This window comes from Geotrypetes seraphini, chromosome 6 (assembly GCF_902459505.1).
Source record: "Geotrypetes seraphini chromosome 6, aGeoSer1.1, whole genome shotgun sequence".
NCBI lineage: Eukaryota > Metazoa > Chordata > Amphibia > Gymnophiona > Dermophiidae > Geotrypetes > Geotrypetes seraphini.
The window spans coordinates 15857630-15873761 of record NC_047089.1 but is presented as its reverse complement, the minus strand read 5'-3'; the positions used below and the strand labels follow the sequence as shown (position 1 = coordinate 15873761).

The 16132-nt window shown below is 40.0% G+C and overlaps 1 protein-coding gene across 2 annotated transcripts in view; it reads left to right on the top strand.

The window, feature by feature from the left end:
* Positions 1–16132, top strand: part of PAK1 (p21 (RAC1) activated kinase 1) — a 112539-nt gene that overhangs the window by 40899 nt on the left and 55508 nt on the right. For both annotated transcript variants that reach the window (XM_033947949.1, XM_033947950.1), the window contains 3 exons: positions 7248–7348; positions 10053–10200; positions 15874–15911. In XM_033947949.1, the coding sequence (XP_033803840.1) occupies positions 7248–7348; positions 10053–10200; positions 15874–15911 (287 nt within the window). The remainder of the gene's footprint in view (positions 1–7247; positions 7349–10052; positions 10201–15873; positions 15912–16132) is intronic.

Below are 16132 nucleotides of genomic sequence, written 5' to 3'. Positions count from 1 at the left end.
GTTCAGGTTTTTACACCTGATTTTGTAAGCTTCCTGTATAATGCCTATTTGAACTATAAAAAGTTTGCCAGTTCTGTGCCTGCTCCAGAGGTAGTGTGTGGGGGGAGGGAGGGGGTAGAGTGCAGGATCTGCTAAGCAGGTGTCGGCAGCAGACTCGAAAAGCCAGACAGAAAAAGAACTGGGATCTTTGGAGCTCAGACTCTATGCCTCTGCTCTCCCAGAGCAAACCTTCCATTTTATTTTTTTTGGGGGGTTCCAAAGCTCAGGTGGATGCCGATGGTCATCAGGCTGTGGTGGCACTAGACCAGGGTGATGACCTGACTCTGTATAGGCTTTTCAAGCTGGCTGGTCTTTTGGATAGAGGTTTTGTAGGACTTGCAATTGGAACTGCCACAGTCCTCAGCTGTGTAGCCTTCTGTAATGAGTAGTTCTAAAACACAGACCATATGCTTTCCCTCACATCCAGATATTACAGCATTTATAACAGAGCATTGGGAATTTCCAGAGGGCCCTCTGAAGGTAGCCAAGACTATGGCCCAGCTGTATCCTTTGCCAACTGACTCATCAGATGTTTGTCACACCCAATGTGGATTGGTTGGTGGTGCAGGTCACTAGTGAGGGAGGATTGGGTCTAAAGGATGGGCAGGACCACAGGTTGGATTTGGTCCTCAAAAGGCAATTTGAAGCCCTGGGGATGAAAGCGGCTGTGGCAGCTTCTTTTGTGGCACACACTTGTCAACTCTAGATTGCGCCGTGCTGCTCTGTTGGAAGAAGACGCTTACCCACACTTAGTGTTGGCAGGAGTCAACTATGTGGCAGTTGCTCTATATGACATGTTCAGGGTCTTGAGCAAGGTGTCTGCTTACTGTGTTTTCCTCCTGAAGAATGCTCTGGATCAGGCAATGGGCAGGTGATTCTCTAAGGCTACTTCAAGAAGGCTTCCTTTTAGGGGCCAAATTCTCTTCATCAAGGGTATGGTTGATCTTATGATGAGTGTAAGAGAATATCAACTCAAGGACCGCTAAGGGGTCTGGGTGTGGTAATTTTCATGGCTCTTGGTGATTTTGCCACTTCTCTGAGGGGTTTTCTGGGCAGAAATCCTACCAGAACTCTAGGCAGAGATTTGGAGACACCAGACAACCTCAATCCTCTGGTTCCCATACTGCAGCAACCTCAAAGAAGCAAAAATGGCACCAGATCTGCTCAGACCAGTGGGTCTTGGACATTATCTGAGAGGTTTACAAGCTCATTCTTTCACCCTTTGAGTTATTTCCGAGCTCTCCGGCCAGACAGCTGGAAAAAGTAGTAAAGGTCCAAGCAACTGTACAATGGCTCTTTGATATTTAAGCCATAGAGCCCGTCCCAGATAGCGAATTGAGCTTGGGCAGATATATATACTTCATCGTGCCAAAACAAGAATCTGAGGACTGGCAACCAATTCTGCATCTAAAGGCAGTCAGCGTGGCACTAAAAGTGTCTCTTTTCCAAATGGAGACCGTAAGATCGGTCATTGCCTTGGTGGTGCCAGAAGAATTACTAACCTCACTTGACTTAATGGAGGCTTATTTCCAGCTTGCACAAGGTTTCTGTGGTTTCACATGGTACTGCATATTCAGTTCTCAGCTCCCCCCTATGGGCTTGCAACAGTGCTGCATACCTTCACCAAAGTAATAGTGATCACAGCGGTACACTATGCAGATTGGGGGTCCAGACTAGATATAATCCATGTATTATAAAAAGAGGAGAGAAAACCAAACTGCAGCCAGTGTGATTAGTGAGTGAAGTGAAAGAAGCTACTAGTGGTAAAAGAATCCTTCAGAAAGTGGAAAAAGGATCCGACTGAAAATAATTGTAAATGCCATAAGGAATGGCAAACCAAATGCAAAGTGCTAATAAGGAAGACAAAGAGACCTTGAAAAGAAGACTGCGCTAGAAGCAAAAATGCAAAGTAAAAACTTTTTTAGGTATATTAAAAGCAAGAAGCCGGGAAGAGAATTAGTTAGACTGCTAGATGACTGAGGGGTAAAAGGGGCTCTCAGGAAAGACAAGGCCATAGCAGAGAGATTAAATTAATTATTTGCTTCGGTCTGCACCGAGAAAGATGTAGGGGAGTTACCAGTACCAGAAATGGTATACAATTCTGATGAATTGGAGAAACTTGAACAAATCTCTGTACCACTGGAAGATGTAATGAGGATATACATCCCGGAGTGCTGATTAGAATTGAAAAATGAACTTGCAGAGTTTTTGTTAGTAATTAGTAATTTATCTTTAAAATCCACATAGTACTGGAAGACTGGAGGGTGACCAACATGATGCCAATTTTTTTTTTAAAAAGGGTTCCAGAGGTAATAAGGAAATTATAGACCAGTGAGTCTTAAGTCGATTCTGGGCAAAATGGTAGAGATTTATTATAAAGAACAAATGACAGAACATATATGTAAGCATAGATTAATGAGAGAAAGCCTACATAGTTTTAGTCAAGGGAAATCTTGCTTCGCCAATCTACTGCTTTTTTTTTTTGTTGTTTTTGAAGGGGTGAATGAACATGTGGATAAAGGTGAGCTGATTGATAGTGTGTATTTGATTTTCAAAAGGCATTTGACAAAGTATCTCTTGAAAGACTTCTGAGGAAATTAGGAAGTCATGGTATTTGGAGGTAATGTCCTATTATGCATTAAGAATTGGTTGAAAAGATTGCTAATAAGATTTTCAAGTGATTTGCTAATTGTTGATATATGTATTGTACACTTGTTGAAAGATGAAAAAATGAATAAAGAATTATAAAAAAAAGAATTGGTTGAAAAACAGAAAGGTTTAAATGGTCGATATTCTCAATGGAGTAGGGTAGATTGTGGGGCTCCCCAGAAGTTTATACTGGGACCACTGCTTTTTAACAAATTTATCAATGATCTAGAGATGGGAGTAACTAGTGAGATACCGTATTTTTTGCTCTGTAAGACACAATTTTTTTTTCCCAAAAAAATTGGTTGTAAATAAGGGTTTGTCTTATAGAGCGGATACCTCCCCCCAATCCCCCGGACCTTAATTTCTTCGGCGGTCCAGCGCTGTAGGGCAGGAGCTTTCAGCTTTTAGCTTCCTGCCTTTCCTCTGGCTGACTCACTCTATGTAGACACCGCTGTCTACAAGCTTACCCTCAGCGCCGCTCTTCAGCTCCCTAATTTCGGCACCGGCGGGGAAGGCAGCATAAAACCGCCATAGCAGACAAAAAGTTTTCAGCTCCAGCGGCGCTGTAGAAAAGGGAGAAGGACCTCTGGTGCACTGCCACTGCCCTGCTCGAAACGCGAGGACTCCTGTCAACATCGGGACTGGGAAAGAGCCAGCGAAGCAGCAACATCTCTCTTCAGGGCCCTTTCCTCCAGCTGACTCCCGCGATGCAAGACAAGGCAGGAAGCAAAACGCTCGCACTTGCCTTCTGCACCGCTTTGACTTTGACGCAGCATCAGAGTCAAAGCAGTGCAGAAGGCAGATGCGAGCATTTTGCTTCCTGCCTTGTCCTGCGCCATGGGAGCAGCTGGAGGAAAGGACAGCAGGGAGACAGCTGGAGGAAGGGCCCTGTCACTCTGGAGTCAGCTAGAGGAAAGGGCAGGAGGTTGAAAGCTCCTGCCCTACAGTGCTGGGACCTCAGGAGGAATTGAGGTAAGGGGGGAGCCCTGCCTGCCGGCCTGCCTGCCACCAGGCCAGTAGGCCTGCCTGCCTGTCTTGGGGGGGGGGGGGGCTGCCTGCCACCAGGCCACTAGGCATGCCTGCCTGCTACTAAGCCTGCCTGCCCTGTTCCTACCTGACCTATGCCCTGTCCCGACCGACCCTGTCTGGGCCTACCACTAGACCACCAGAGGGGGGACAGGGTGCAGAGCCTGGCAAGGAGTGTGGGGTTGGGTGAAGAGCCTGGCAGGGAGAATTTGGTTCAGAATGGGTTTTTTTCTTGTTTTCCTTCTCTAAATCTAGGGTGCGTCTTATGGTCAGGTGCGTCTTATAGAGCGAAAAACATGGTAATTAAATTTGCTTATGAGGCAAAGTTAATCCCAAGAGGATTGTGAAAAATTGCAAGAGGACCTTGTGAGTCTGGAAGACTGGCCATCAAAATGGCAGATGATGATTAATGTGAACAAGTGCAAAGTGATGCATGTGGGAAAGAGGAGCCCAAACTATAGCTACGTAATGGCAGGATTTCACATTGGAGTCACTGCCCAGGAAAAGGATCTAGGTGTCATCGTTGAGGATACATTGAAACCCTTAACTCAATGTGCAGTGGTGGCTAAGAAAGCAAAAAGAATGTTAGGCATTATCAGGAAAGGAATGGAAAACAAAGATGAAAATGTGTTGTTATGCCCTTGTATTGCTCTATGGTGCGGCTTCACTTTGAATACTGTGTGCAATTCTGGTCGCTCTATCTCAAAAAATATATGACGGAATTAGGGGTAGCCTTGTAGACGCCATTATTCCGGCGCAGTCTCAGACCAATTCTGTTCTTTAAGACACAGCGCCTTGGTCTAATTGTGAGTATGATTTGCAGGCATGAGTATGTTGTATTGCATGTTTGGAGTCAATTTTGGACAAACAATGTGGCAGGTCCTTAAGTTAACTGTGGTGTGGGGCAGACTTGTAAATGTTATCATTCAGGCGCCTCCGCAGATTGATTAGGTTCTTCAGGCTTAGCACTGTGGTTTATTTGTGGGTGTGAGTGTGTTGTACTGTATGGTTAGAGTAGATTTTAGATTTGATATCCATAGTGAAGGAGAATATACAGCAGCTAGCAGATGACAATTGAGATTGCTGGGCCATATGGCCTCGTTGTGTTTGGGGGTACTTTGTCCTGTAAATGGTTTTCAGGCTTTTGAGAGAAGCAATTAATACATTGAATGGTCATCCCACCCCCACCAATTATGAAATCGCAAAGGCACATTGTAACCAATATCTTTACACTCCTTACTAACTCATGGGTAAAAATTCCAACCCATCAGCACATACATATACCTCCTTTTCTTTAACAGTCTTGATAATGAGACAGTGACCCCTCTAATAGTGTGCATGCCTGTCTAAACAACCAAAACCCCTAAGCATCTGAATTGTAGATAGAACAAAGGTGAATATCTTCAGAGAAAATGCTGCTAAGAGGGCTTCACAATCAATATAGTTCATCTTCAGTTGAGCTGCAGCCAAATCAGGGATCAGCAGTAAATTTCTACCAGCTGGTAACCTAGCATGTATTTCCACATTTATTATCCAATTAAGCTGAGCTTACTCCATATAATACATTAATACAGTTGTTGACCAATTGAAACACAATAGGAAATAATTATAACTGAAGCATAGTAGAAACATGTTTGTAGGGATGCAGTTTCCAAGTTCCCAATTTTATTCAAAATTTGCTATCCTGAAAATCACTAATTGTCTGAGTGGCTTACATTTGATCCCTAGATAGGTAAGGGAGCATAAAGAGTAAGAGTGACGAGAAGAGGGTAGGGAGAAATATGAACTATAATTATTGACAGGATAGGAAGGCTAGAATAAGGGTAGGAAGTGCTTCTGAAGTGCTTTCACAAACCTTCATTGGGGGAAAAAGAACAACTAATGAAGTGAATATTAATAAAGTACTAGTATCGTGCTTGAGATTCAAAAGAGAGATTTTAAGGTCAATTTTAAACCTTTGCAAGGATGTCTGTAAATGTAAGTGGGATGGCAAGGAATTCCATAAGGTGGGGCTAACATCAGAGAAAAGCGTAGTCATAGGTAATCTGTCTAGGGCAGGAGTAGGCAATTCCGGTCCTCGAGAGCCGGAGCCAGGTCAGGTTTTCAGGATATCCACAATAAATATGCATGAGATAGATTTGCCTCTCAAGGAGGCAGTGCATGTAAATCCATCTCATACATATTCATTGTGGATATCCTGAAAACCTGACTTGGCTCCAGCTCTCGAGGACCGGAATTACCTATCCTGAAAACCTGACTTGGCTCCAGCTCTCGAGGACCGGAATTACCTACCCATGGTCTAGGCCAGTGGTTCCCAAACCTGTCCTGGGGGACCCCCAGCCAGTCAGGTTTTCAAGATATCCCTAATGAATATGCATGAGAGATATTTGCATATAATGGAAGTGACAGGTATGCAAATCTCTCTCATGCATATTCATTAGGGATATCTTGAAAACCTGACTGGCTGGGGGTCCCCCAGGACAGATTTGGGAACCACTGGTCTAGGCGATGGAACTGTAAAGACTTTGGGCAGAGTAGAACGTACAGAGGCGCTGATATGGGGCAGGTGTTGGTGCCAGAAAGAGAGGAAAGCCTGTCATACAAATTTTAAATATTAAAAGGATGATCTTATGTTCTGTGGGTTATCGGTAGTCAATGAAAATGCTTCATCAAATGGGTTACATGGTCGAATCTCCAGGTAATTAATCTAATAGTGGTATTCTATATAAGCTGAATTTGATGTAAATCCTTTTGCTCAAGGCCTTTGTAGAAAGAATTACAATAGTCGAATTGGGCAAGAACCAATTAATGTGTTAATATTTGGAGAGCAGGAAGATGGCAGTAGAGATCAAATTGAGTATATTTTTTTCACAGGTTTGAAGACCTGCATGAACAGTTGAAATTGTCTAGCCCAGGGGTGGGCAACTCCAGTCCTCGAGGGCTGGAATCCAGTCGGGTTTTCAGGATTTCCCCAATGAATATGCATTGAAAGCAGTGTATGCAAATAGATCTCATGCATGTTCATTGGGGAAATCCTGAAAACCTGACTGGATTCCAGCCCTCGAGGACCGGAGTTGCCCACCCTTGGTCTAGTATCATTAAGACCATTGTCTGCACTACAATAACCAAATTTTGAATGACATAGTCACAATTGTTGAAATTTGCAACGCTATACAAAACACAATTGACTCGCAGTACAGAGGCAAAGTTGGCAATGCAAACTAAATTCAAAACACAACTCAAAATCTTTTACATGTGACATATAAATAATATACAATCAAATATTTATTCCCAGTGAAGACCTGGGTCCAAGCCCACATTGCTTTGTTTTAGATATACAGTATTCAACTTTAATGGATCCTGGAACTAGTGACATTTACCAAACAATGATTCAAAGGCTGTAATTGTTCTCAAGTCAGGTGTACAGCTGCTCATTCCTTTGTGAAATAAGTTATCTAATATATATATTTAAATCCTTATTGTTAGCTGTTTTACTTTTTCCCATTTTAATAATTTGATGTTTTTCTTAATAGCTAATAAAAAGAAAGAAAAGGAGCGACCAGAAATTTCACTTCCCTCAGATTTTGAACACACAATTCATGTTGGTTTTGATGCTGTAACAGGAGAATTCACGGTAAGAAATTATAAAACTCTATTTCCTTTAAAGCAGGGGTGTCCAACCTGCGGCCCAAGGGCCACATGTGGCCCCTTGAAGTATTTTGTGCAGCCCTGGTCGAGGGCGATGCAGTGTTTTCCTCTGCTGCCCCTGGGTGTTTACTGGTTTGCCAGCTCCCTCCTCTGTCTTGCTGCAGTGTTTGCCCGTTTGTGCGGCCCCAGAAACATTTTTTTGGCCAATGCGGCCCAGGGAAGACAAAAGGTTGAACACCCCTGCTTTAAAGCCCTAAAAAGTAGGATTCTGGCAGGACTTATTTTTTTATTGTTTTCTTTTCCAAATCCTCAACTATCCTCAAATCCTAGCTTTTAAAAATTTCTTACCTATGACTTTTTTTTAAATTCTTTATTCATTTTTCCATCTTACAACAAGTGCACAATACTACATCATATTAACTTTTACATATCACTTGATTTTCATAAAATTATGATTTTACATAAATAAATTTATTCCCCCCATCCACACTTCCCACAAGTGATTTAATTCAAAATATCATTTATATATTATATTTCAATCTATTAATCAGACCTTTAAAATAACTATTTACCCTCCCTCCTCCCCCTACATGTAAATGTACTTTCATTAGGAAAATGATGTCTATTCATTGCAATAATTTGTTAATGGCCCCCAAATCTTTTTAAAATTATTATAATTCCCTTTTTGTATGGCAATGGTTCTTTTCATTTTATAAATATAACATAGCGAATTCTACCAAAATGTGTAGTTAAGCCTATTGTAATTTTTCCAATTGTTGGTAATATGTTATATGGTGACTCCTGTCATAATTAACAAAAGCTTGTTATTACTTGATGAAATTTGACTTTTTGCTCTCATTGACATCCCGAATAGAATTGTATCATTATGATAAAGCTACATGGTTTTCTAGTAAACAATTAATTTGAGACCAAATTGATTTCCAAAAGGCCATGATACAGGGACAATAGAATATTAAATGATCCAAAGTCCCTGCTTCCAGATTACATTGCCAGCATCTATTAGACCTAGAGCTATCTAACGTTTGTAATCTAACAGGGGTCCAAAAAGCTCTATGTAACAAAAAGAACCAAGTTTGTCTCATAGATGTAGACACTGAATAGTACCTTACACTATAATTTACACCTCAGTCTCATTCTCCAAGACCAAATTCGTGGCCACTGAGATGCAGAAATTTGATGCTTAATCTCAGTGCTCCAAATATCTCTAAGACCATTCCTTGATTTTTTACTCATATAATCGGATATCAATTTGTACCACTGTGCAGCTTGGTGTCCCAAGAAATCCACCTGAAAGCATAATAATTCCAGACTATACTGATTATTAAGAATTTTCCATTCAGGGAACCCCTCCTGAATAGCCTGCTTCAGTTGCAACCATTTAAAGCTTTGTGATTTATTAAGACCAAATTTATGTTGCAACTGTGAAAAATCAAGCAGTTTACTATTTGAAATAACATCTAAAGCCCGTATACCTGCAATAATCCAATGCTTCCAAACGATTTTAAATCTGCCAATTTGAATCTTGGAGTTTACTCATAAAGATTGATTGTAAATTTATGTAATGGATTAGGTGTAAAATTATTGACATAATGTAATTTTTTCCTTGTATCCATTAATATTCTGTTTTCTTTATATTTCCTAGGCATCTTGATACTGAGAACATGAGATAAATGTAAAGGAAACATGAGCCGCCATTCCAAATACAACCAATCTGGGACATTTTCCATGAGCTCTGGGAGGACCCAATACATACCCTGGCGTAAAATATAGGCTTGATGATACCTATAGAAATTAGGAAAATTTACCCCACCCTCCGCAATTGGTTTTTGTAAAGATACTAAAGCAATTCTAGGCATTTTACCCTGCCAAACAAATTTTGTAAGGATACCATTTAAGTTTTTATAAAAGGACCCTTGGAAAAAAATTGGTATTGTACTCACAGGCAAAACCATCATTTTAATAGTTTGAATTCTCCCCCACCAAGAAAGATGTAAAGGATTCCATTGCTCACACATTTCTGTTACTTTCTTTAGTAAAAGTTTTTCATTCTCTTTTATTGTGTCTTCCAGTGTATTTTTAATCTTAATACCTAAATACTTTAATCCGTCTTCTTTCCAAATAAATGAAAATGTTTCAAATAGACCTTTAGTACAATGCACATTAAGTGGAAGAATTTCTGACTTATTCCAATTTATCTTATACCCTGAAAATTTTCCAAATTTCTCAATCAATTCCAGCAAACATGGAATGGAAGTTTCTGGATTTCTCAAATAGAGCAGAACATCATCTGCATATGCAGAGACTTTATATTCCCGATCTGTACGAGGAATACCCTGTATCCCCTTTGCTTGTTGAATGGCTAATAACAAGGGTTCTAAAACAATATCAAAAAGCAAAGGAGATAATGGACAGCCTTGTCTAACCCCCCTCTGCAAATTAAATTTCTCTGATACATTATTATTAATATACAATCTTGCAGTAGTAGAGAGAGCTGTACTTATTACTATTAAGGACCTTAACATCAACATAACTTAAGTATTACTGGATTCCATGCTGAATATGCATTTTCTTGATTACAAATTTGGAAGCAGAAATTGATCTGGTTGGAGGTAAGCATGATGGGCTATTTTTATCTTGCATGATTGTAACTTTGTGTAATTTAAAAACAGGGAATGCCAGAGCAGTGGGCTCGATTGCTGCAGACATCAAACATCACAATATCGGAACAGAAGAAAAATCCACAGGCGGTATTAGATGTCTTAGAATTCTACAATTCCAAAAAAACCTCTAACAGCCAAAAGTATATGAGTTTCACAGGTAAGATCTTCTACTACAGGAAATGTAAAACTCTTAATCCATTATGCTTTCTTTCTAATGAGCAATTTCATCCACAATATTTGAATTCAAACCAGACACATTATCCTCTAACGGTAGCGTGTCCGTGCTACACCTTTTTTCATATGAAAATTACTTTTGGTACATCTATAAAGGACCCCTGAGGAAGGTTCAACTACCGAAACATGGACTGTGTTGTGTCCTGTTGTTTATATCAAGTTTCCTTATTGGACTGTACTATTTGCACCATATTCTTATGAGTTGTGCCACCACAGAGGATCTTGCACTGGGGAGGAAAGATAAACTGAAGTGAACTCGTCTATTTTATATATGTTCACACACACAAATAAAAAAAAATTTATAATTTCTTTATTCATTTTTAAACTTACATCAAGTGTACAGTAAATATCAACCAAATATAATACAACATCACTTGAAAAATTTTCAATATCATACACCAAGAAGATTTAACCCCCACCCCCCTCCCAAATTCCCGAAATTTCAAAAATCCCGAAGAAGTGGAAAGGATTGTTAACTGAAGCAACTAGAATGGACACTTAAATAGTTAAGAGCAGGAATCTTTTAAGCCCTTGAACATTTGCTTGATTTTGAGTGACTTCTTTCTAATCTTAATGTATATTTTCTGTAAACCGCTTAGAACCTAACGGATGTAGCGGTATATAAGAAATAAATTACATTACATTACATTACATTCTTGAGAATCTGTTATGTGGCTGGAATTGAAATAAAATATGAAGAATCTGGACTTTGTTTAGACTTTTAAATAAAACTTTTCATCCAGATTATCAGCTCCCCTTGTTCTTTGTTCTGGTTTTGAGTACCAAAATAATTTTTCTGTTTTTAGAGAATTAACTATTGCAGCTTTGAAGCTGTGAATTTGTATTTTGTTCAAGGATGGGTTCTAGAGGGTTTTTTTTCTTTTCATTATTTTACTCTGCATGCTTGTTTCTAGTTTGAATTCTTGTTCTTTGTGATCATTTGTGTTTTGCCCATGTAACCACATTGAAGGAATCTGTTAACATGTAGGTTCTATTTAGGATGTAACAGTCGGACTTGTTTTCTCTTGGAGGTGTACTAATGTTCTAGAACTTGCAGTGCTGACTTTTCGTTGGTAGGGTTGGTGTAGTTTGAGGTTTGTTTGTTTTTTTTTCTGTGTAGAGTGATAAACTTGAGCTTTGGCAAAAGTTTTTTTGTTACATACACAATTCCTGTGACCAGGAGAGTAGACACTTGCTATCACTGATGTGGCACCAGAATTTTGATCAAATATTTTTTTGTATATTGAGTTGTAAAGTGTAACATCCTGTTTCTGCTCTGCACCTTGTTTTTGATTTTTATTAGTTGGTCTGGGAAAGTTCCATACCCTAAGGGGCAATTCTATAATTGTGCCTCCTTGTAGGTATCACGAGAATGCACGATGATGCACTAGTATTTTATAATGGAATTGTTATAAAATAGGCTAAAATAAGGTATTGAAGAATATGTTACATTTTACACACCTGCAGTTATACCAGCCATAGACCTGGCATAAGTTGCATAAATGAAGCATGGATACACGTATAGAACATGTAGCAGTGGTTCTCAACCCAGTCCCTGAGGCATACCTAGCAAGTTGGGCTTTCAGGATATACACAATGAATATGCATAATAGATTTGCATGCCAAGGAGACAATGTATGCAAATCTATCTTGTGCATATTTATTGTGAATATTCTGAAAACCGGATTGGTTGAGAACTACTGATTTCTAGTATTCTGTAAGTTATGAGGTTTAAAAAGGGGCCTTTTCTACAGACCAGGGGTAAATCTTTTTTTTTAAAGTAGCATAATCTGTGAAAAAAAATTGGTAGAAAAAAAGTTGCTTCCCCTGGAATTAAAGGTATTTATTTACTAGGGATGTGTATGCAAAGATAAAAGAGCCCCATCCCTGTTTTAAAAACAGCATCTGCTACCTCTTAGACTTCCGGTGTAGTAAGTTGAGCTTAAATTAAAAAATCTGAGAGGAAGATTCTCTAATATCGCCAGTAAAATCTGACAGGCCACTGTCACGGCTGTAAATGTAATGATTTTAAAAAGGCGAGTGATTCTCAAAAAAACTGCACATACAAATGAGGTTTGCTGAATTTGCATGCTTTGAGTCGCTAGTGATAGCGATCAGCACATGCGTAGAATAGACCACAGAAAGAGGCGTAAATGTGCGCATGGGCCAGGAAAAGCTATGTCGCTGTGTCAATCGTAGGCGTGCCGGTGCTATTAGATGGAAGGGGAGGGAAGGTGTGAGCGTTGGCTTTCAACACCCGAGGATAAGACACTTCTTTTAATACATGCACTTGAGAAGCATGCTTTTGAGATCTTTTTTCCACCCAAACTACTGTAATTTATGTGAATGGTGTTTTGTTTTGTTTTCAATTTATGATGAGCCACAGCCAGGAACGCATGTCTGAGACGAGCTTTGCACAGTACCAGCACCCCCGGACTAGCTGGTAATTTTTGGTCATTGAAACTATTACATTTTATCTGGATGGTGTGGAGTTTAATAAAAATTTTATGATGAAACAGACACGTTTAGCGCAGTACTGGAATCCCCAGACCAGCGCTTAGAGAATCACCCAGTGATGATAGAGAATCGAGTGGAGTGCTCGTTTAAATATTGATGAGCTCACTTTACTACCACTTTCATATTCATGACCTCATAATACCTTTGCATGGCAGAGTCGGAGTGTGAAAAGACCACGGTGAGCCATGGTAAAATACTGCCATACTAAACTGGCTGGAGCTGGTTTAGCGACCATTATTAAAGGCATGATAAGTTTTGAGAATCTGCTCCTAAGTAAGAAGTTGTTGCTGTACTATTTGGTTTTTGTGTTTTTTAGGTCCCTGTGCTGTTTTGTTGTCTTATATTGGCTGTGTTTAGAGTTAACCAGGTGCTGCTGTTGGAACAGAAAAGGAAGCTCAGGAGGAAAGTGTTCATAGTCTGCATGTACAGAGACTAGCAAGCAGCACCAGAAGCTGAGAGTGTTTGTTTAGAGCAGCTGTGGAATGTTTTAAGGATCTGACCCAGTAAATTGTGGTGTGATCAAGGCAGAGGATGTACAGCTTTTGCACACAATTTTATGTGCAACTATGGTTGTCACAAAGTAAACTTGCACATGAGTTATCTGTGCACAAGGACTCTTGCTGACATCAGCACAGCTTATTCAAATAAAAGCTTTAGCTAATAAATCCAGGTCCACAGAAATGTGCAAAAAAGACCTGAAAGCTGAACATGAGATTTTTATTTATTTATTTTTTTAATGTTGGGGCTTTATTCCAAGGTAGCTTGTTTTGTGGTCAGTATTGGTGCCGATTTCATTCCTGTTTTCTTCTCTTTACTATGAGCACAAAGTACCTGGAAATTTTTCTGCCTTTGAACAGGATAGCTAAATAAAAACACAATGGGGAGGGAGAGGTGGCATGCTGAGCAAATTATTAATGATTTTGTATGAACTAGTATTTCTGCACATGCGTGCAACTCCGAGCACCTATGTTTATTTTTTTGTGCATAAAATATAGCTGGTGCTAGTGTACAAACATAGGTGCATGCTTCTAGTGTTCTATGTTGGTGCATGTTGGTTTTTGGGGGGTTTTTTTTGGCATGATGTGTTTCAATCCTAATTGGCTTCTGTATTGGGGGGGAGTTTTCCTTTACATTTTCCTTTAGGATCGTGTGCCTTAGTGTGTAGGTCCCTTGGTCCACAAACTGGGTAAGCATTGACATTTAGGGCTCCTTTTACAAAGCCACGCTAGCGACTTTTAATCACGCGCTAACCCCCGCGCTGGCTGAAAAACTACCGTCTGCTCAAGAGGTGGCGGTAGCAGCTAACGCGGCCGGCGGTTTAGCGTGCACTATTACACGCATTAAACCGCTAGCACGGCTTTGTAAAAGGAGCCCTAGCATTTTAAGCGCATGCAGCAGATTAGCGCACGCTAACTCCACGCTATGCGGCTAGAACTAATGCCAGCTCAATGCTGGCGTTAGCGTCTAGTGCCTGTGGCATTGTAGCGCGTGCTATTCCACGCGTTAAAGCCCTAACGCAGCTTAGTAAAAGGAGCCCTTAAACTTCAGCACCATCTTACTTCTAGTGAGGGGCCATTCTCACAGTATTAGCCCTAATATCTGCACAATTCATTTGCCCCAAGATAGGAGTGTAGAAGCAAACCTTGGCATGCCTGATGGATCCTGTCCGTGCCATGAACTCAAGCCACTCAGGAGTTTACAAGGCTCATTAAATGTCTCAAGTTCTTTCTGTTATGGTAGTTGAAACTAATAAAATCTGGCAGAAGAAATCCCCTTTCAAATTCTTCATATTCAAATTGTTCTGATCGCAAATGCATCCAGATTGGGTAGGAAGCTCATGTAAATGGCCTAGAAAAAAAACCTTGATATAAATTTCCTTAAGCTAATGACAGTCTGAACACATTAAGGGCTAGATGCACTAAAGTGATCGCCGCTAAACCTTGTCCACAGCTTTATCGAAGATCGCTTTTACTGACCTGATGCACAAAATGGCCTACAGTATATTTTTCCCCTTGATCGCCCATTTTCTGATCCAGCCATGCAAATGAACTAAAACCTGTGCAAAGTAGTCAAGCAATTGATGCACTGAAATCGCTTGGCTATTCAAAAAAAAAAAAAAAAAAAAAAAAAAGGGTTTTAGCAATCAGAAAAACCGGCTGTGTTACAGACAGGTCTGCCTGGTTTGTTTTTCATTTTTTTTCAATAGCACAGATATTGTGCGTGTTACACATGCAAAATATCTGTCCCATAAATAAAAAATGAAGAAGAGTTCCCCACTGCCAATGACTGCCCTCCCCGATGACCCCCGACAAATGCAGTATGAGAGAAAATTGGCAGGAGGGTGCCTACTCCTTCCTGCCACCAGAACGCCCCTGCGCCATAGCCCCTCCCTGTGCCAGGCACACCCGAGCCACTGTCTTCCCCTGCCCCCCGAACCTCAAAAAAATGGCAGGAGGGATGCTGACTTCTGTACTAATTGTCCTGAATTAGATAGTTCCTTCAAGAAGTTCTTAATAACCACCCACGGATGTGTCATGAGGGGAGCAGCTTGTGACTCTGGGCAAGTCATCTAACTTTCTATTGCCCCAGGTATAAAAATGTAATTGTGAGCCCTATAGACAGAAAACGTACCACTTTGATTGCTCCACAGAAAAGTGGTATATCAATCTAATAATAAACAATATTTTACCTAGAGAGGGATTAGATAAGCATTTTTTTTCCTGGTCTCCAGATTATGCTACTTGATGGGAATGATGATACACAAGAAGAAACTGACAGAGAAAGTTTCACCCAGAATTAAAGCAACTTGCACATACAGATAATAAACTCCTTCATCCCCGTTTTAAGACCTGACCTGTGTGAGCATTAAGAAGAAAAAAAAACCCTTTTCTTAGACCGTCAATATAGTGAATTGGGCTTAAGAAAAAACAAAACAGTAAGTAAGAAGTTGTTGCAGTACTATTAATTTTGCAGGGTTTGCTGGAAAACCAAAATCCCTGCAAGTCACTTGTTGCACTTCATTCTTTGACTATACGATATTTCATTCAAATATTTAATGATTTGATGGTTTGTTTTTCAGATAAATCATCAGAGGATTATAATGCATCAAACTCATTGGTAAGGGGGTGTGTTTTTGGTTTTTTTTTAACTTTTGAATACATCCTTTTTATTTTCTATTCAGATTAGTTTTACCATATTTATCTCTTTATAGTAGATGCAGCAAACTTGAATACGAGCCTGAAATATTTAGATCCCTATTTGCTAACAGCTCATTTTACTAAACTGCTATAAGCAATAGCATGTGTGTACTGCAGTTTAAAAGGGTTTACTGCTGAAGC